Source organism: Rhamphochromis sp. 'chilingali' (genome assembly GCF_963969265.1).
Source record: "Rhamphochromis sp. 'chilingali' genome assembly, chromosome: 7".
NCBI lineage: Eukaryota > Metazoa > Chordata > Actinopteri > Cichliformes > Cichlidae > Rhamphochromis > Rhamphochromis sp. 'chilingali'.
In genome coordinates, this window is record NC_137934.1 from 17,737,489 (window position 1) to 17,759,111 (window position 21,623).

General features: G+C 39.9%; 1 protein-coding gene across 2 annotated transcripts in view; it reads left to right on the forward strand.

Annotated features, from left to right (window-relative positions):
• Positions 1 to 21,623, forward strand: part of LOC308399174 (ankyrin repeat and BTB/POZ domain-containing protein 3-A) — a 279,641-nt gene that overhangs the window by 219,896 nt on the left and 38,122 nt on the right. For both annotated transcript variants that reach the window (XM_080886229.1, XM_080886230.1), the window contains exons 4-5: positions 14,703 to 14,855; positions 17,476 to 17,641. In XM_080886229.1, the coding sequence (XP_080742355.1) occupies positions 14,703 to 14,855; positions 17,476 to 17,641 (319 nt within the window). The remainder of the gene's footprint in view (positions 1 to 14,702; positions 14,856 to 17,475; positions 17,642 to 21,623) is intronic.

Consider the following 21,623-nt stretch of genomic DNA (forward strand, 5'->3'; position numbering starts at 1 on the left):
GATTGCAATGCATAAATATATCTCAGAGCTTCTCAGAAATACTCGGCCTGACCTCAGGAGGTGCAGATAAAATCTGAGGTCTAAGGGTTGGTTTCTCCCCAAATTAGATCCTCACAGCAGCTAAACCACCCATGCATTTGAGTGCTATGCATGTTATTCAAAGTCAACTCATTAAAGTAAAATTCATAGCTAAAAAGTTGGTATTAGATCTCATGGGGCCAGTTTCTTGTCATTTGGTGATTCTAAATTGTCCACAGGTGTGGACGTGAGTGTGAGTGGCTGTCTGTCTCTATGTGTTAGACACGTCCACGTTATATCCAGCCTCTCACCTAGTGTCAGCTGTGATAAGGCTTCAGTCTCTCCTGAGACTTTAAGTTGGATAAGCAGTTGAGAAAATAGATGGCTGGATAGAGTGCAAGTGGCAATCCACTAAAGAAACTTGCTGGGAAAATGGTAAGTTAATGTGGCTTGGGTTTGTCCCTCCATTTTCTTTCCTTTTTAGAATTTGAATGCTCTGTCTACGCTATAACAAGATTAGCACATGGCTTTTATTTCTGCTCTCAGTTGTTTACAAGGATTTACCACTGACTGGTGATAATCTGAACAAAGACAGAGAATATACTGGTTTATTTCCTGGAAAAAACTGATTATGGGTTCAAGAAAACCAGTGATTGTCAGCAACAAACGCAAAAAGAAAGCTTAATATGTCAAAACTTTTAAGTGGAACTCGCCTTGTGATCAATTTTGCACAGTAAAAGAGCTTAAAATGAGCAATAGTTATTCCTCTGCTTCAGTCAGTTAACTATGCTCAGCTATTTAAAAAAAATTCATAGCTATTATTATTTCAAAACTATTCCATAACAGCACAATTGTTGCACTTGATTAATACAGTGCTATCTACCTGCTAAAAATGCAAATTGGAGCTTCATCAGTTCTGTGTATGGAGAGGGAAAGAAAACGAGAGACTGAGGAGTATTTTTGTTGTTTGTAACTGTGGTCATACACAGAGAATAATCTACCCGCTGTAACACCAGGACATAAGTGAATGAATATCATCTGAACACGTAAAGTCATGGCCTTTCCACAGCTCTTTATTCTTTTTTTCTAACATCTTTATGATTCTATATCCGTTTCTATATTTGCAAGTTTACTGGGAACAATGTTGTCTAAAACCACCAACATTACACTGGTTTGATGTGAAACTGGTGTATCTGCAATGGGAAAATTAACTTGAAGCAGATACTGTTGTAAACGATGGATTGAGTTTATTAAGCCGTTTAGGTCAGATTTAAGCTAAAGGACCAAGAGTTGTACTTTTATTTTGCATTGTTTAGTCTGATTTGACATTATTTTATTTATCTTTTCCCGTTTTCCCCATCTGTGTTGTTTTACTATTTGGATCTAAAAGAATTTCTATAATGTTACATGTCTCATACTTTTGAATTTAAAAAGAAAAAAGAACATGGAAAGTTTAGGCTCCAGTCCTGCAGGGCTAAAGACGAGTCAGTGATCCCCCGGCAACTTCTATTCACTAGGGAAAAAGGTGCATTCCCAAATTGAATTGGGAGTTGTTGCTTGGGGTTGTTCAGTGAAATTGGTTGCAAAAAGCTTGGTGTACCAAAAAAAAAAAACTGTGTTCTCTTTGCCCTTTAGCAGATTGCCACAGTTCAGTTTAATTCAATTTAATTTTATTTACATAGTGCCAATTCACAACAACAGGTAAAGAACCTATAGAGAAAACCCCAACAATCAAACAACCCCCCTATGAGCAAGCGACAGTCGAAAAGAAAAACTTCCTTTTAACAGGAAGAAATCTTTGCCAGAAACAGGCTCAGGGAGGGGCAGCCATCTGATTGGGCGTCACAGGGGATGGCAGGTGCCTTTGTTTTGGTTGGCTGGCAGACAAAAACTTGTATGGAAATGTTAGACAACTACATACAGGGCAGTAGTAAAACTGTGAAGAGTTCAACAGTAGGTTTGTTCTTAAAGTAAAAGATTTGCTTCACTGCTTAAGCCTGGAAGTTGAAAGGGAGCCTTCTCTGTTTCACTACCACCTAGACAGTAGTTGGTTTAGTTGGTGAGTGTTTGCAGCCAAGTTGGAAACTTCCATGCAAACTATGACCAAAGCAACTGCAAGGAGATTTTTGTTGCTGCATTGTATACCTCTTTGCAACCAATTCTACCTAGCATCTGGCAGCAATTCCAGCAACCTAGCAACAAGTGGTTGCCAGGGGGGTGCTGACTAGTCTCTAAGCTTGTGTAACTAGGGTGTTACCAGTAACAGTTGACTAGTAAACTAATAAGATGGACTACAATAGCTTAGCTAATGGTGGTACCTTTTGTCAAAAAATGACATCAGTCTAGTCCAGACAGGTCCAGTGGGGTAGCAACAAACTAAAGGAAACCTAGCACACTCTGATATGCAGTGTTGGGAAGGTTACTTTTAAAATGTATTCCATTACAGAATACAGAATACATGCCCCAAAATGTATTCTGTAACGTATTCCGTTACGTTACTCAATGACAGTAATGTATTCTGAATACTTTGGATTACTTAATATATTATCATGCTTTTTACAACAACGTGAATGTACTATTGCTGTGTGATGTATTATTATTACTGAAGGTCCGCGTCTCCGAACTGTAGTAAAGGGACCTCTGACTAATACGGCGGGGTCCCTGTTGGCTCGTAGCCGAAAAATTGCTTTACTTTGTTGTGTGGGTCAACTTTTCTTGCGAGAGACAGAGAGAGGCGTTGAAAGGCTGCTCCAACGGAACTTATTGTTTCGGAGGAAAACACGAACACGGTGTACAGTCGAGTCTTAATAGCTTACTTACAACTGGGCTCGTCAGGCACTCTTCTTGGCTGAAGTGGTTATTATTATATTTACATGCTTCCAGCTCCTGTTGTTGCTCGATGACAACTCGTACTTTTCCACTCCCCTTTTTCTCCCTCCTCGCGCTCACAGACCCATTACGTGTATGGCAGTCCATTCTCCCTGCAACACGGACTACACTGCCCATGATGCTACATTCTTTAGAGCTATGCTTGTAGCATTCTGCCTGTTAGCTTAGCACAACAACAACAACAACGAAAAGGCGCTCTCTCACCCAGGAAACACACAGTCGCAGAGAGAGAGAGAGAGAGAGAGAGAGAGAGCGCGTCGCCATGTAACCATGGCAACCGTAAAGCTGCCGCCTGGAACTACAGAACGTAGCTGTCAAACAAAACCCAAACAGTCCTGACCCGCGACAAAATGAAACAGGAAAGTACCGCAGTGTAATCCATTTATTTCAACAAAGTAACTATATTCTGAATACCAGCTTTTTAAACGGTAACTGTAACGGAATACAGTTACTCATATTTTGTATTTTAAATACGTAACGGCTCTACATGTATTCCGTTACTCCCCAACACTGCTGATATGTGATCATTTTAGAGAAAATTTTTTGTCTACGTGTAGAAGCAAATGCTGTTCCTGGTGGCATTTAGGTATTTTCATCCTTTCAACCACATTGCCACTGTCAGTTATACCAGTTAGTGCAAATGTTCCTTGACCCTCGCACAAGTTTTTCGCACCACAAGCGATCTGGTAAGAAGCTGTGTGCTGCTCAGCGCTGACACTTCCCTAGGCCTTGAGCAGATTGATGGGAACCAGAGGGACTTTTCTTGGATGGACGGATGGACAGATATTCAAACATCTTTCTTCCACTCTGCAGAGATAGAAACTCAATCCTGACGACCCCGGGGAGCACTAGGAATGTCAGGCTGAGTGACATGTCAGCAGGTTCAGGCCCCCGGAGAGAAAATTCTCTATTTAGCATTCAACTGAAAGGTTGAAGACAAGTCAAAAAGGGCCTGAAAGACACAGCAGGATGAGAGGAAGACAGAATATGATCAAATGAGATAAGATCATCTTTTTGGGTTATTTTGGGGGAACTTCAGACGAGCTTCAGTGAGGTGAAAAATTACTGCAATGACTTTTACACCTGAGCTTTGAATATTTACCTGATGTAAATTTGCTTTAGAAGAAGAGAAATGTTTCTGCAAGACTTCAATTTTTAAGTTTAGTGGTAAGTAAAAGTAGTGAGAGAGCTGCTTTGATGTATTTGGTAATTTGGAACAGACGTTTACTCTTTTACTCTGGCAGTTCTGGCTGTTGTATGTTGCTGCAGGCCAACTGTCTGCATCGATGGATAACATTTCCCGCAGTGTTTTCATTCCAGACTTGGTCTCTTCTCTTTTTCAAACCTTGCAATGTAAAATACATCTTCCAAAAGCTCAGTGAAAAGGGAGGAGCTCTGCATTGTTGCATTGGTCAGCCAAATGCTAAGCAGAAAGGAAAACCCTCCTTTTTTTAAATGCAGTTCAGTTCCTGGCACACTGTTGGTGTACAGACAAGGAAAGACTGAGTTATGGAATGAGAAACTGATGCACACACAGTGTTGAGTAGTAAAACGTCAGTATCTGAAAGCTGGTGCCTTGATAAAACATGTGCTTACAGCAGATTTACCAGACGCCTGCATAAACAGCAAGCATAGCCATCACTGATGGTTTCTCTCACTTGGGTACGGGGCTCGTGTTGGAAAAAAAATTTTTTCTCTAAGAAATTATAGTTGCTAGAGGGTCATAAGGGAGAAAAGCTCTGAACAGACCTTTACTGATGGACCTACAATATAATTTAACTGACTGTAACATGAAATCAGCCTGTTTAATTTGATGCTTTAAGGTTTCCCAATGTCCATCTGAGACTTCCTCATAGGTTTAAAGGCCTTGAAGGAAAATATCCTGTGTTATTATCATTTAAACTGGGATCTGGTGAGTCAAAATTACATGTAACTCGATCAGTATTAATGATTTCAAGTATCCTGAATAGCTTAGTTTATAAAGAGGATATAAAAGGGTGTATAACTATAAAAAGGAGAAAGCTCGCTAATGAAAACCATGTGAAAGAAATGTTTTTGTAATTGTCTACAAATTACCCACTTCAGAGAGTAAGACACTCCAAAAAGTATATATTAGCCAGGGTTATTCTGTTTGCTCGCTAATGCAGGGTAGAGAAAAGCACCACTTTACAAGCTTGATAGGATAATTATTAGAAATGAGTAGGATGTACATGGAACATGCTGCCAAGAGAAGAAGAGTCTTTTAGATCAGTCCAGTCTGTTCAGTCTTTAACCAAATCTCTTTTTTACAATAATTTATCATTGTGAGGTTGAAGTGGAGAGGACCCAAACCAGGACATGTGGGCAGAAACAAATGAGTCTTTGGCTGAATCACAAAAGGTTACATGAACCAGGAGTCCAGGGAACACAGAACACAAGCAGGGAAATCAATAGTAGGATTTGACAAAGGGAGACGTATGAATATACTCTGGGGAGTAATTATGGATTAGAAATATGAGGCGATAGAGACACAGGTGCATGTGATCCACACAGGTGAAGATAATCAGACAGATGGGAAGTAAAGACTGGAACAAGACACACAAGAAAATCTACAGAAACAAGAAGACTTGATATGACAACAAATACAAGAGAATGGAAACTACAACCACAATTGACCGTGTGCTCAGGCTGCAGAAACCCAAGAAAGAAGAGGAGCAAGGAGAAGAGCCATCATGGAATGACAGGCCCCTGCCTGGTATTTACCACCAGCAGACAGAAGAAGTGGCTAACAATAGGAACAAGAATGACCGAGCCAAGATCTGATTGGACTTCGAGATACAGACAGACAAAGTGGTGATGGCTAACCAACCGGACATAGTGGACAAGCAAAGGAAGACAGCCATAGTGATTGGAAGTTATAGTCAATGACAGCAACATCAGGAAGAAGGAACACGAGAAGCTGGAAAAGTACCAAGGGCTGAGCGAAGATGTGGAGGGTGAAGGTAATAGTGGTCCCAGTGGTAATCAGAGCACTCGGTGAAGTGACTCCCAAGCGAGGCGAGTGTCTCCAGCAGATCCCAGGAACAACATCCAAGATCTCTGTCCAGAAGAGCGCAGTCCTAGGAACAGCAAATATACAGGACCCTCAAGCTCTCAGAGGATCTGTTAGAGACAGTTAGAGGATCCGAGCTAGAAGGATAAATCGCCCGCAGGGATGAGAGAGGAATTTGGTTTTTTTAATAAGTATTTCCCATTGGGATTTTGTTGAGACACCTGGGGGAATTCTAAGTTCTGGATTGGCCTACAAGAATACATCATCCCAGCACACTCTGTAACACATATTGTTTTTAGGATTGTGAATCTTCAAAAATATATAACAATAACATAATTATAAACATATCCCTCATTTTCTTAAAAAAACAAAAAGCTTACACCACAGGAGGTTAAATAAAAGTGGACTGTTGACACTTAGGAAAATATTTCATAAGTGTTATTAATATAAAGTATCCAAATTTAATTCTGCTAACGAAACTAATGGTGAACAATCAATACGTAAAACAACAAACACAGTGGGGGGGGGGAATTTAATGACAAATCATTTTTTATCTTAAACTTTTTGGATAAAATGCTGTTTCTGAAGGAACAAGTAGCAACAACATTTACGCTAACCTATGATTATTGTGTATTAGATGGAACAAAATGCTTTGCTGGAGCTAGTACAATACACAAAAATAAATATATAAAATTATTCAAACAAATCTTGCCCAGAATACCTCTGTTCTGCTCCATTTTCATGGAGAAAACTATGAGTATTAGCTTTGCTCGACAAAGATGCTTTTTTTTTTTTTTTTTTTTTTTAAATTGAGCCCTCTTCGACACAAGGAAGTGGTTTCACGTCTTGCCTGAGTGAATTTTTCTTTTAAAGAGGCAGCTGAATAGAAAAAAACATTTTTTACCATTTTTTCCATCTAGGTTTTCTTCTCTGGCTCCAGTGAATGTCCACATGTGGTGTGAAATTAGAGTGACTGGATATCCAAGAGCACTGCCAGCTCACTGAGCATTTCACTATCAGATGTTTCTCCAGAATAGCGCTTTGTGATATAATTTCCACTTTGCACTTATCGGGAATACCTGACTTAATTTTCTGATAGTTTTAACTGGCAGGCAGCTCCTGGGGGAGCACTGTGCTGATTGCTGGAAGATGTGAGGCTTTGTATTTCTATCCTTTAAGAAGGCGATAAGTCTCTGAACAGCACAGCACAATACAGGTGGACTGAAGCACTGACTCTTACTGGTTTCAGGAGGGTGTACTGTGCAATACCTGGGAATGTACTGTACAGCTACTAGGGCTATGCGATATGACCAAAATCTCATATCCCGATATAAGAATTCTATCGTCCCGATAACGATATAAATCACAAAAATGTAACATTTTCTGTCAATTCTGTGAATCTCGGGCAGTTCAACTTGCGGGAAGTGTTTCCAGCTGTGCGTCATGTAGCTGGAGTCGAGTGTTTTAAAAGATGCATGAAGCTACACATTTTTAGACATAAGTTGTAACGGCCGTCGTTTTCTCTGTGAGTATTTATTACACGGCGTGCTGCGGGGAAAAGCCTGTTCTAACGTTTGAGTCTAAGGTTTATTTTTTAGCACCTGGTGGCTCTTTTTTACTTCTCATCCGTAAATAATCTGCTCTTTCACGTGGTTTAGTTTATTTTGAAAAGTCTCAACAGGATCTTGAGCTTTATTGTGAAAGGTTTATGTGGAACATAAACAAGCGGACACGCGATGGTGTTACCGTCGTTGTTGCTAACCACAACGCATAAAAACAGGCGCTTGTCCGTCTGTAGTGTGGTTATATTAAATATAAGAGAAAGAGAGAACTTAAAAAATTAATATAGCCACTACAGTGACCATCAAAACGATGAAAAAAATATTGCCGTAAACAGTTTATTTTGCGACACTGCGAAACAAACGATAGCGTAAAATGAAACGATGGACGTTTTTATATCGTCATCCCCTAACAGCTACTGTTCACTTTTGTTCAAGTTTTAAATTTAAGTTTCCCATTACATCTTGTGTTTTGAAGTATTTGATGGCTGTGGCTGTGAATGGTTGTCTGTATTTCTCAGTTTTACAAAGAACCCTATTAACCACTTTTAAGGTGTTTCTATGAAAGCCCATGTCACATTATACAGACCAGGAAACATATTCAAGTTTGGCTTATACGCCATGTAAGCCCAGAGGAACATGGGAACTACTCCCTGCCTTGAGTCTGTATACTAAGCTATGCTAATTGCTAATTGGGCTAATACCATGAGAGTGGAATTGCTCATGTAACAACTTTAAGAAGAAAGTAAATTACAGTTATGGTTTAGTTTTAGTTCAAGGCTATGAAGATCTGAGAAGGTCACGAGAACAGATTTGTTTTCAATCCTGTCCATTTTTACTCAGTAAAACATCATTGTGGTAAAACTGAAAATATCTGATGAATGCCTGACCTGAATTTAGCTGCTGTTGGACAGGAGAAATGATTAATAACGGACACAACAACACAAGTCTGTGTTTATGAGGGAGAGATAATAAAAACACACAAGCACACACACATACACACATACTTGTACAGGAAACAAATGATGAAATATGAACTTGTCAGACAGGCGAGACCCATTACTGATGTTGATTAAAGAGGGTAATAAGAGAATTTAGGGAGGTTGTAGCATCTAGATCTCTTTCTGTTCTCCACTCTTAGAGTTATAACTTATGAACATTGACTTGCTGCCTTTTCACATATCAGTAAGGGCATCTTTAATTAAAAAGTTTGTGGCTCTCAGTGTTCAGCTGGAGTCTTTATTACCGTAATTGTCGGGCTATAAGCCGCTACTTTTTGCACAAGCTTTGAACCCTGCGGCTTTTAGTCAGGTGCGGCTTTTCTATGGATTGTCCATGATTTTGTCATATCGTCATATGTTTTGTTTGTTCCGCTGTTGTACGGCACTACGTTGCCTGGCGGAAGGGCATGTGATCAGACACACAGTATCGGGGTTCAAGAGTGGTATGTTGGTCACTAGTGATGGGATTTCCGGCTCTTTTTAGAGACCCGGCTCTTTCGGTTCGGCTCACTAAAAAGAGCCGGCTCTTTCGGCTCCGAACCGGCTCTTCAGGTTGTTTTGTTGCTTTAATTAATTTATTATTAACAATAATATAAAATTATGCACAAAAGGAATTACTAACGTAAAAACAAGTGGTTTTATTTATATATGTTTATATATAAATATATGCGGTGGCCCCTAGAGACAAAACACGTATAAACTCCAAAACACATTTCTAGCATGAACTGAACTTCCAAAGCAGAGCTACTAGATCACTTAAATCACACAATTGAAAGCATGTGTGTATTGTTTGTATATTTATACACAGGCACTCATATATATATATTCAAATAATTTAAAAAAAAAGTTCATTTACCTGTTATTACCACACACCAAATCCGGTCATTGGTACTTGCTGGCTTGTGTAGCCACAAGATAACAAAGGCTCAACACTGTGCCCAGCATCCTGGAGCACTTCTGTTGTCTTTTGTACGTGTTTTGAGTTTTTATGTGCTTCTGAGCTTTTATATGCTTCTGAGTTTTTACGTGCTTCGGAGTTTGTACGTGTTTTTACGTGTTTTGGAGTTTGTACGTGTTTTGGAGTTTGTACATGCTTCAGAGTTCGTACGTGATTTGAAGTTTGTATGTGCTTTGTCTCTAGGGGCCACCGTAAATATACTTTTATTTATTCACTCCACATAAAATGTAATAAATAAATCATATAATACAAAAATCAACTATTCACATTTCAAGTTTTAACTATTTAAATTTTCAGCTTTTTCCTTTCACAAATTTAAAGTGAAAAGAACACAAAACACTGCAAACCACAACACAATTAAATATAAATTATAATATGAAAACTAAAAGAACATGCATATTCTCTGTCATATGGACCTGCATGAATAAACTTTCTCAATCCTTTATCATCTGCAACCGAAAATAGTTGTGCATGATTACTATACCTTTCTAATGTTGTTGTCCCTGCCTCTCTTTCTCTCTCTCTGGCTCTGTTCCTGTGCTACTGAGTGTAACTACCGCCCAAATTCCTTTTGTGCATATTCTCTTATATATGATAAGTCAACATTGAAACACCTGCGGCTTTTAGTCAGGTGCGGCTAATGTATGTTTTTTTTTTTGTTTTGTTTTGTTGTTTGTTTGTTTTTTGCGGCTAATGTATGTACAAAACAGGATTTTCCCCTGATTTTAGCTTGTGCGGCTAATATTCAGGTGCGCTTTGTAGTCCGGGAAATACGGTAAGTGATTTTTTTTTTTAAATTTGAAAGATGACCAAAGCAAACTGCACATGATGAACCTGACAACGTGCTGATATTATCAGTTTGAAGAGTTAATTTTCACCTGAGAAGATCACATTAGCAATATTATTTAATTTTTATATGATTTATTTTGGAAATGTTAGTAATACGGTAACTTTTACATTTTTGATATATAAATAAATTATGATTGAGTTAGAAGATTTAGAGTTTATATATTTATTTTTTTAGTGTTTTTTTTTTTATTTCCTTATCCATATTTCCATATTTATTATTTTTGAGCTAGAGTAGCTTTGCATGATTTACAGTTCATAATAATCCTTTTTCTGTTATACTTATTTCCTAGGCATTTGTGAAACAAGCTGTTTCAGCTTCTCCCCCTTCCTCTAAACTCATTTTCTATGGAATGGCTTGAACAGGTTTGAACAGCTGGAGGGAGGAGTTTCTGTGCTCGCAGTCAGAGCCTTTGATTATGGTTGACTCGTCGGTCATCGCTTGCGTGAACTGTAGGGTTGCCAACTCCCTGAAAAATAAATAAGGGACACCTCGTGGCCAGGGCCGGCGACCCAGTTGTCTTCACCCTTCCCAGTGTGGTGAATTTTCTAGCTCTTTTTTTGTGTGTGAAATTATTTTTTTAACCATTTGACTTGAAGTTGATTTAAGTAGATGCATATTCTATTCTTTGTGATATGAACACATGTGAAACAAATGATCATTTAGCCATTTATTTTTAGCTCAAAATGACAACATTAACACAGTAAAACAGGTCTCTTTCTTAAACAGAAGCCTGTCATGCTTAACTTTTGAGAATATAAGTAAATCTTTCTTTAAAAGCACTCTGTCCTGCTTAACTTAAAATAATAGAAAACAATAGAAAGAAAAATATTCTTGTAACAGTGCACATTTAGTGCATTTAGTACAATTGGCTTCAGTTGAGGTATTATTTCAGCTTTTCTAATGCTAATCAGCTGCTCCTGTTTGTAAACCCGCTTGTTCCCATGATTACGCATCATAACTCATCATCATTATTCATCTATGTATTACTTTTATGTATTAGTCATCAATTTGTTGTAATCATCTATCCTTGCAGTTGTTTATTACACAAAATAAATTATATTATCACACTTCTGGCCACATAGCGCTGATATTCACTGCACATGCCCATATTAACGTTTTCCAGCCAGGTGTTTTCCTTTTCCCATTCTTCCCTTTCTCTGAGGGGAACAAACATTGCTGCTCTAACGCTGGGCTCACACTGTGCGGTTTTAGGCCCATTTTGAGCCGATTTTTGAGTGATCGGACCGATTTTGGCCTTCATCGTGCGTCGTGTAGTATACGTGGGGTAACGAGAAGTGATTAACACCTCACGACCAGCTCCCGATCATCAATCGCTCGTGAGGGTGTCACCACAGCCGCTCACACTGCTCACGCGCAAACGTAAACGTTGGTGAAAAAGACGGCGCAGCACGGCTGTGCAGCGTGTGATCTGGACACAAGCGATGGAGGCACAACTTGTAGAACTTTGGAAAGCTCATCCGAGCCTTTTCGATGTGGCCTCACAAAATTATCACGACCACAACAACCGTGAAAATAGTTGGATTTACACTGCTGCTCAATCACAGCTGCCTGATCAATGTTTTTCATTAGCAATTTAGCAAAGTTGATGGTGGTGGTGTGTCTGTGTGAGTGAAAGACAGAGAGAGCGAGCGACAGATTTTCTGTTATAACCTTCATGTTATGGAGGCACAGTGTGAGCACTCAGGTCGCATCAGAGCATCGGGCCGTATAGTGTGAGACCTGCATCGTGACCTACCAACTTCTAACCCCTGCGAGTCAATCGTGCAGTTTGAGCAGGAGCTGAATAACGTGACTGAAAAAATCGCACAGTGTCTGCCCAGCTTTAGGTGTACTGTCGTCCGAGACTTGCACCGCAGAGTCGGCATTTGTTCCCCTGTTGGCCATGCTTCTTGTTGTGGTCATCTGTTGTCTTCCGGTATTTTCTCCGCAAGCGACCTTTCCTCGACCAATGAGATGAGCGGTAATCTGAATTGTCATACTCGAATTGTCATAAGTGTGCTGTCAGCTCATTGGTCACAAAGCAGGAGAGGGTCTGGGAATTATGTTTTCAAACAAAGTGTTAATTCCATTAACATTTATAGACTACTTTTGATTCTCACTGTATTACGGGACAAAGTGCGTCCCTTATTAGCTCAATACGGGACGTGTACTTTTGTTTCGAAATACGGGACGATTCCGTTTTTTAAGGGACGGTTGGCAACCCTAGTGAACTGTGACGTCAACAGGAACCGTCACCAGGGCTGTGACCGGCTTTGAAGTCACAGAGGTTTAGACCTTTTTCAAAATGAGTCAGTAAAAATGTCTCGAATGCCTGTGTGATGCTCCAGATGGCTTTCACACTGCCTCTTATTGGGTTGTGTTTAGGAAGTTAGGCTGATGCGTGACTCATGAGAAATGATAATGGGTTGGTTTGGGCACAAGTAGTGACTCAGAGCAACATTAAGACCAGAGTCATTTAGTTACTTTGTGTGTTATTTTAAATTCAACTTTAAAAAAAAAGTCTTTATTTGGCGTTTTGCTTTATTTGATTGTTTTATACACTCACAACTCTCAACTTTCACATTTCTTTATACACAGTCACTCCTGTAGAAGAAAGAAGTGTACAAATGTAAAGTCTTTTATGGGTTTTGATTGTACTGGATCTCAAGGACCTAGTGTCTTCAGATGTGTATTTAAGGTGCTACACTTTAAATATGACACAAGAGAAAAACTTCTGGCTCTGCCTGTCACCATTTATACTCACTGATTTCCATGCTGTCTTCTTCTGCTCTGTTATATGAGAATCTTTATGCTAACGCACTGATATATCAGTAAAATGCTGTATTTGCACTGAACCACAAGTGGAAAAAAAAGAAACCTGATCTTTTGCCTGGACAGAAATTAAATAGACTTTTAGTTTTAATTTTATTTATATCACACCAGTTTGCAACAGCAGTCCACTCAGGGCATTTTATATTGTAAGGTAAAGACCATAAAATCATAGAAAGTAAACCCCAGTGAGCACAAGACCCCCGTGAGCAAGCAAGTGTCAACAGTGGGAAAGAAAAACTCCAGCAGAGGTAGGCTCAAGGAGGAGCAGCCACCTGCTTTGACTGGTTTGTTGGGCCTAAGTTTCATTATTTGAAATTTTGGCTGTATTTAATATAAAAATCTCCCATCGTTTCTACAAATATGTCAAAAAGTTGAAAAGAAAAACAATTTAAAGCTAAACTAAGTATTTTTTTGTCAGCCTTTTACCAGCATGTATGTGTGTGTGTGTGCGTGCGTGCGTGCGTGCGTGCGCGTGTGTGTGTGTGCGTGCGTGCTAGAAATTACAATTTTATGTTTACATATTTTCTTGATGGTATCTCCTTCTGTGTTGAATTAATTTGACGAAATGCTGTGTAGACAGAGAACTCCAACACAAAACACCTGTGTAAACAAACAAACAAAAAAACAATAATGTCATGTTGTATCACACACAGAGCAGACGCCAGCTGCTAGACTCTTAACAACAACCCAAATTACTTTCCCTGTTTAAGTCTCCGTCTTATCAGACTTACAGCCACCTTAGTTTATAGAATGAACCTCCAAACAAACCTTCATCAGCTAACATCGTTTTCCAGGTTAGGTAGATCATTTCTCTTCAGCTATAACATATTAATCCTTACATTTAGACCTGAAGCAGATCATTTTTTCCAATGGAATATCAGCTCCCTGGTTCTCGTCAAACTATTTGTGCAGTGTGCTAGGTTTGTGACTTTTAAAACAATTTCAGAGGTTTTACTCTTTATGTCATCATTTGAAATTCAAAGGCTGTCAAATTTAAGTTAGCTGGAGGCCAAAAGGTCTCACAGGTTCACATCCCCCATTCCAGACATTGGGATTTAGCTCCTGTGGCCACAGACAGCTGAAAGGAGAGCTCTGAACATCGCTTCAGCTAAAAAGCTCCTACAAAAAGTGCAAATAGCTGTCCATTTATGCACACACAATCAAACAAAAGTGGAGCAGCACACACTTTTTTTATAACTTGGCTTAATCTGCTTTAAACTAGTGCCAGACTGCCTGCTGACTCAGTGTCAGAAAAACAACCCATGCACGTAAGGAAGCTGCAGTAGTCACTTCGGTCCAGTTAGACGGCAGTGTGATTCATGCTCTTCTGTTCCATTAACAGCACAGAGTTTATCCTTCACTTACAGCTGCACAGATTTGACTTTTCTTTCTGTCACACACATAACTGCCCCTCCAGCCATCTAGGAAAAATAAGCATTTATGGAATTTCCCCAAAAGACTCTTTTGTTTTTCTCATAAATAATTAAAACTAAATGTGAGTCTTCATGTATTCTGACTTAATTAAGATATTAAACAGTAGCACATGAACCTGTTTTCTCCGCAGGCCGTTCCTGGTGCTGCCCCCGCTGATGGAGTGGATCCGGGTGGCGGTTGCTCACACTGAACATCGACGGAGCTTCTCTGTGGACAGTGACGATGTGAGGCAGGCTGCCAGGCTGCTGTTGCCCGGCGTGGACTGTGAACCCCGACAAATAAAGTAAGAATACGATGTCAATAACATTTACTGCACAAACCTGCTGGAGAATGAAGCTCAGTGTCATCCATTTATGAAACCTGTAAGCCTGCACATGCACGTTCAGTCAGCAGATGCTGCATTAGCATAAACTTCAACCAAGTCTCGTATACCAAACACAAGAATGACTTGCAACAATCACTCACACTTTATTTTAACAGAATCTCATCCACAGTGTTAGAACATGTAGATGAATATGGAGACATGATCAGCAGTTACTTGCACATTTGCTTTCTGATTACAGATTTGAGGTCAGCTGTTTACATGTAACCTGACTTATTACATGGTGTTTACATCAGACAAAACATTTTAAGAGAGCAGTTTGACTTGAACAGACCTGATCAATATGTCATCATCCATTCATCCTCCTCAGTGTCCATCTTTGTATATCGAACAGCTTTTCAGTAGAATAGTTGCGATTATTTTATTTTTCATTATTGAAAGGTGTGTTTTGCGATCACCCTCTACGGAATTTAACAAAAACTGTCACCACCAGGGGGCAGAGTTTCATAAGCACGGTGCTGTTTTCCTTTTCTTTTTCATGCTGTGTCTTTCCACCTTTTGCTGTCTCCTTTGGAAAGCAGGAATGTGCTGCTTTGCTACAGACAGGGGAAACACTGGTTCTATATCACCACACGGACAAAACATTATTACAACCGTGTGCAATGACACTGCAGTCCTGTTGCCCATGAAATGGTTGCTTTGAAGACGTGGACCCGCTTTGCAACTACCTGACGTCAGTTGGCAACTTCAAAACAACTCAGTCTGCTGTAGGTCTGTCAGTTTGGCTGGCAAATACATGCACTTTATCTATGACAATACAGCAATTAATGGATAAATCCCCACACGTAAATTCATTTTAACTCTTATATTGTGCAATGAAGCCATTTTGTCTACAGCTTTATATAAATAAGCAGCATTTAGGGATATCTAACTGACTTTTATCATCCCTTGACTTTTCCACCATTACCTGCAGGTTTACACGAGTGGCAAATTTAGTGAAGTCCTTCAGCAGCTGTTTGATGGCTTCCCATAAAAATTACAGGACACATACGATCGTAACTCCACAGACTGCGTATAAAAGATGGAAATAGATATTCATCACTAATTGGTCATTGTAGACTATGATTATGAAACCTCAGCACAAGCATTTTGACCATCATAATCATGTTTTTTTGTTATTGTTGTTGTTTTTTGGGTGGGGGGTAACCAGATGTGGCTGAACTATCTTACAAGGAAAGTTACTAATCAGTGGAAAGAAGCTTGCTCATTAAATGTTAACCAAAACTGGAGCACAGATTCTTGGATTCGGTTTTAAACCATATTTTTTAGATAATTACAATTAAATGGTTTAAGGGGCACAAACATAGATTAGAGGACCTCTGTGATGAATAGCAACCAGCCACACCCCAATTACACATGACTTTAGCCCTTTAATACAATTTAATTTGTGTGAGTTTATTCATTAAGTTTATTTTTTATTTAATCTTAAAATGGGAATCTGTGGGGATCGTCATACATTTAAAGCTGGGCTGCAGTTTTTGACACTTTTGCATTGGCTTCATTGTTTTCACCCACTGCGGTTGTTGCTGAGTGGAGCGTAAAGACTGACTAGGGATGGCAAGGACAGCCGGGAGAAAATATGGAGCCAAACTAAACAAATGAGTGTGATTAATGGAATAATGTGGGGATTATAGACAAAAAGTGTGCGCCGGCCTTTAGTTCACAGGAGCACACCCTGTATTGTTTTATTATTAATGACAACATTAACAACATGTTAACATTTCATCGTAGCCCCACAGTGAACTGAATTTCGCCTCGCACTGTAAAATTTAAAAGCTTTTTCATGAGGCTTGTCAGTTGCTAAACGAACTGTGTTTGTCCTTCTTTCTTGGACAGCAGTAACCTATAAATCTTCTCTCTGTATTTGTTTCTGACTCACTCACAGTCTCGCCTCGCTCGCCCTCTCTTTCTTCCCTCATTTGCAAACACTCCACAGCGGTTACAAAGCCGTGCACCATATTACTCTGTAATCTTTCTGTAATTTGTCACAGAGTCACCGGGTTAAGAGTCTTTTCACTTTTCATGTATTTGTAAAGAACTAATAAATGAACTACTTCGAGGTGCCAATTAATGCATCTCTTTGCATATGTCAGATTTAACTGTCATGTATATGTAGACCAACATCCGGCAAAGGTTTCTCTGTGGAAACTGCAGTTGTGACAGATGCTTGGATTAAGAGGCTTTACGGGGGACGTGAGTGGGTAATAATGAGTCACAGCAGAAGCCTTACCTGGAGAGAAGCTGCTTAAGAAAAGTACTGAACCAGAAGCAATCAAAGAGAAGTGAGTGTTGACAAACTCAGATATTAAGGAACTGACTTTCAAATTGAAGCAGATCAGTACTTATAAAGTTGCAAGTTTGTTTCCTGATAAGGAGAATTTGAGTTATGAAAGCCTGATCAGCAATCGTTTTCAGCTTCCCTCAGCATGCCGTGGAGATGTATGTGCTCGGATCTCAAAATCCATTTCTGACATAAGCTTCGTCTTAATCAAAGTAATAGATCTGCTGTTTCTGTCTGCAGAGCCGAGGATTGCTTCTGTGCCACTAGAAAGCTGGACGCAGCCTCCACAGAGGCCAAGTTCCTGCAGGATCTGGGCTTCAGGATGCTCAACTGCGGTCGGACGGACCTGGTCAAGCAGGCCGTGAACCTGCTGGGGCCCGATGGCATTAACAGCATGAGCGAGCAGGTCTGGCACCTAACACACCCACGCTCTCCTGCACACACACTCACATATATATAACAACTTTAAAATCCCACATTTGCACAGCTCAGGGGTTGGAGATACAATAAAATGTGGATTTCTAGCAAGTACCTGGCAACCCAGTGCAGTTCATGCACACATGCTGAGCACAGGCTGCTCTCTCACTGAGTAATGCAGCGTGCTAAATTCACGATACAGTTTTCATGCATCTTTCTTTTTTTTTAATACAGAAGGAAAATAATTCACATTTTTAAGAGAGTTTTTCTTTGTGTCTGTTTGTGTGTACTGCACTAACCCTGCACAAATGTCCTGCCGCTTCTTCTCAAAGTAATAACTCAATTTCAAACTCCAACCTTTCAAATTTCACACACTGCAGTTTTGTCAAAGCAGATGCTGCCTCTGGGATACTTACAAGGTGTCCGCCAATGAGGGCAGGAGTGGTAAATCATCACTGCCCCCAATGGGAGCTTCATTTTCTCGATGTTTACTTTCACTTTTACTCGTGGTTTGGAGTTTTTGGGTTAAGAAAACAGCTTATGACAGTAATAAAGGCGTAATGACCAAGCATTCATTTGTGATGATTTGGGAGTGAGACCAGGCTCGAAACACTCATCCAACAACAATCAGATGAACCTACACTTTACAGAAGTGCAAAGATCTCAATTATCCATCCAGTCTCAAAGGCATTTCTTGTCATGCTTCGGCTGTGTGCAGGCTGGATGAGGACCCAATCGCAAACTCACGGAGGCAGGAATGAACTCAAAATTCACAGCTTTATTGCTGGAGAGCAAAACCATACAAACTAAACTGGGAAACTATAACGTAATAGACGGAGAAACACATACAAAACACACAAAAACTAAGAATACTGGCCCAGGACCATGACATTTCTTAGATCCTCAGGTCTTAGCTTAAAATGAGCTTGCACCTAGTGATAATTTGCTTTATTGATTAACCTTCACTCGTCTAAATTCTATATAAAACCTATAGTAAGTCAGAACCTTGCCACAGGTTTTAAGCCAGATCATTATATTTCAGTTAAAAAAAATCATACATTTTATCACATATCTCAGCGAGCTGCGATTAACCACCGCCTAGTTGCCTAAAAAATCAATTGTAGATTGCTGATTGTTTTTCTGTCAATCAACAGACTGATTATTCGTGTAGGAAACAATTAGTATTTGAACGGCAATTCGCCAACTGTGTGCAAACAACAGTCCAAGTGATTTGGCACTTGGACACAGGCAGTGGTTCGTTGGGCTTGTTTCTGGGATATCTGACACGTTCTCGCTCTGATCAGTGTCTGGAGTCCATGACAGATTAAACACCTTGGTGTTTTGATCCACTTCTATCCAACAAAGATTGCAGACGGTTGCGACCGGATGGTGGGTCAGTCTGAAGCAACGTTTAGACGTTAACATCAAGTAACGTCTACGTGAATGCCAGGATGCAGGGTTGCGCAGCAGAACGTAGATGATAAATGTTTTGCACTTGGTCCACCAGTGGTTTTAACTGGGGATTAAACTGGAATCTGTGTATTTGGTTCAGTTGTGCACCCTTAAGCACCATCGAGTGGATCCCAGTGATGCAGTAATTTCAATCAGCCCTTGAAATATCACAAAAGCAGCTTCATACATAAGTTCCTTATTATTTTTAGTTTTAATAACGCATGTGAGCATTTGTCTGTGATGGAGAGCTACATCTTACATGGTGGTTTGTTATTTGTTGGCAACGTAGATGTGTTAGTTCTTGGCAGTAAAAGGACCGCGAAAGCTGCTTCTCTAAGCTGCTGATGTATCACAGATATGTGGTTCTTGCAATAATCCTCATTTTTTGTGTATTTTTGCTTTCTTTTTCACTTTTACAAAAATGTACTTGCCCTTCATGCCTAAACACGCTGCCTGCAACAACTTTCACTTGAGGACAGCAAAGGGATAATATTGAATAAAAGAAAACGGAATGGTTAACTAAACCTGCTCATCATATAAAACCACAATATTTCAGGTTATAACAGCTGGCAGAGCAAAGTATGTTTAAAACAGAAAAGAATAGCAGGGGTTTTATTAATTTATTTCTCCCTCATCCTCCTCCAGATCTAATATATCAGGTGAGCGAGGTGAAGACATCAAGTCCTTTGCATCTCCACGTCATGCAGTGTGACTAAGCCTCGCCCTCTTTAAGACCTCAAGGATCTGATTAAAATCCCTCAGTTTTACTTGCGTGACTAAAGCTAAAGATGCTGTAACCTCTGACTCACTCTGACTTCAGCAGCTGAGAACTGTCTCAAAAATACATGAAATTATTGTTATTTTCTACATTTTTTTTTAACATATAATTAAGATGAAGTCATAGTAGGATCCTTAACTTGACTTAATTCGACACACATTTCTTAAAACTCGCACCAACTCCTCTTGGCAATGAAAAAAACATTTTTTTTCCTCTTAATCCTTTCAGCACAAAAATGCATATTTCACAGGTCTGCAAAGGAGTGGTCTCATCCCCACAGCCCCTGCCTCATGTGCTTCTATTAATTGCTCATTAAACACCACAACATGCTGGCAGTGGCCCAGCGGGGACATGAATGTAACCGCATGGATAACAAAGAAAATACAAATATAATAATCAGTGGACCTCGACCAAATGGAATCTAGTAACATTGCGGCAGTGAAGTAACAAATAAACCTGTTACGACTCCAGCTCACTGGGGTAAGGGGGAGGAGCATTAATTAACCAGATGGAAGAGGTTAAATGGGAGTTAATTAGTTCATTTTATAGATTTTTCCACCGGCAACGAAATTTTAGAAGCAAAGCAATCACAAAACGAAGAAGAAGAAAAGCAGAAGTGTGTCGCAGTTATTGTTTGTGGAGTTTTAGTTGAGGACCAGCTATTCAGGGCAAATATATGTGCTCACAAATAAGTCTAAAAGGTAACAAAAGTACAACAAAAACACATGAAAGTGAATCCAAAAAGGTAGAGGGGTAACAAAGGAAAGACAGCATATATAAGCATACACTGAAGGCTGATGGGAACATAATTACTGGAAGAGAGAACAACCAGAGAGTTGGAGAAGACACGGGAAGTAAAACTAGTGCAGGAAATACTAAACACAGACACAAGATTAACACTCGTCATAAAGACAGAAACGAGGGAAGAATTGAGGAAAAAGGAATGAATAGGAAGACAAACTAAGAAATCAAAATTTACACTAGAACAATCATAAAATGTCTCCAAAAGTGAACCAGAAATTCATTCTTCCACTTTGAGCAGAGACACCCAGACCCCCCTTTGCTCAGCCACATGCACCAACTCTTCTGGGGGACACCAAGATGTTCCCAAGCCAGCGAAGGGAGTGTCTAGGGTCTGCTACCAGTGGAACACCCCTAGGTGTTTTGGGTGCCTCCTTTCAATGTGGAGGAGTAGAATCTGTACTCTGAAACGTTCCTGATCTCCTCACCATTTGTCCCTAAGAGAGACACCCTTCAGATCCTCATTTTTCCAGTCACTACCCAGAGGTCAGGTCGTGACCAAACAAGTATCCAAAACTCACTCTGGAAAATATAAGAACCAAAACTTCAAACAATACAATAAATAAATACCCGAGTTTACCTGATGTCCCTGGCCAATGGTCGTACACTCATTGCCGCCTACCTAAAAAGAAAAAAGACAGGAGGCAGTAGCACCTCTCAGCCTAGTGCCAGGGATATGTATGAATGAGAAATGCCTCAGCTAAGAAGAGGCAACACCCAATATCAAGTCACCTTGAACTTTGCAGTGTGCAAACAGGAGGTATGAGTCCTTTTAACAGTTTTCATGGTGCTGTGGATGGAGCCGGGGGCTGGAGAACCGGATTAATCAAAGGTGGCAGTAGGCGGGATGCAGGAGGAGCAGTCAGGTGAAGAAGAGCAAAGAAGCAGATGCGGGGGCTTGCACACACCACCCAGCATACTGATCGCTTAAATTACTCAA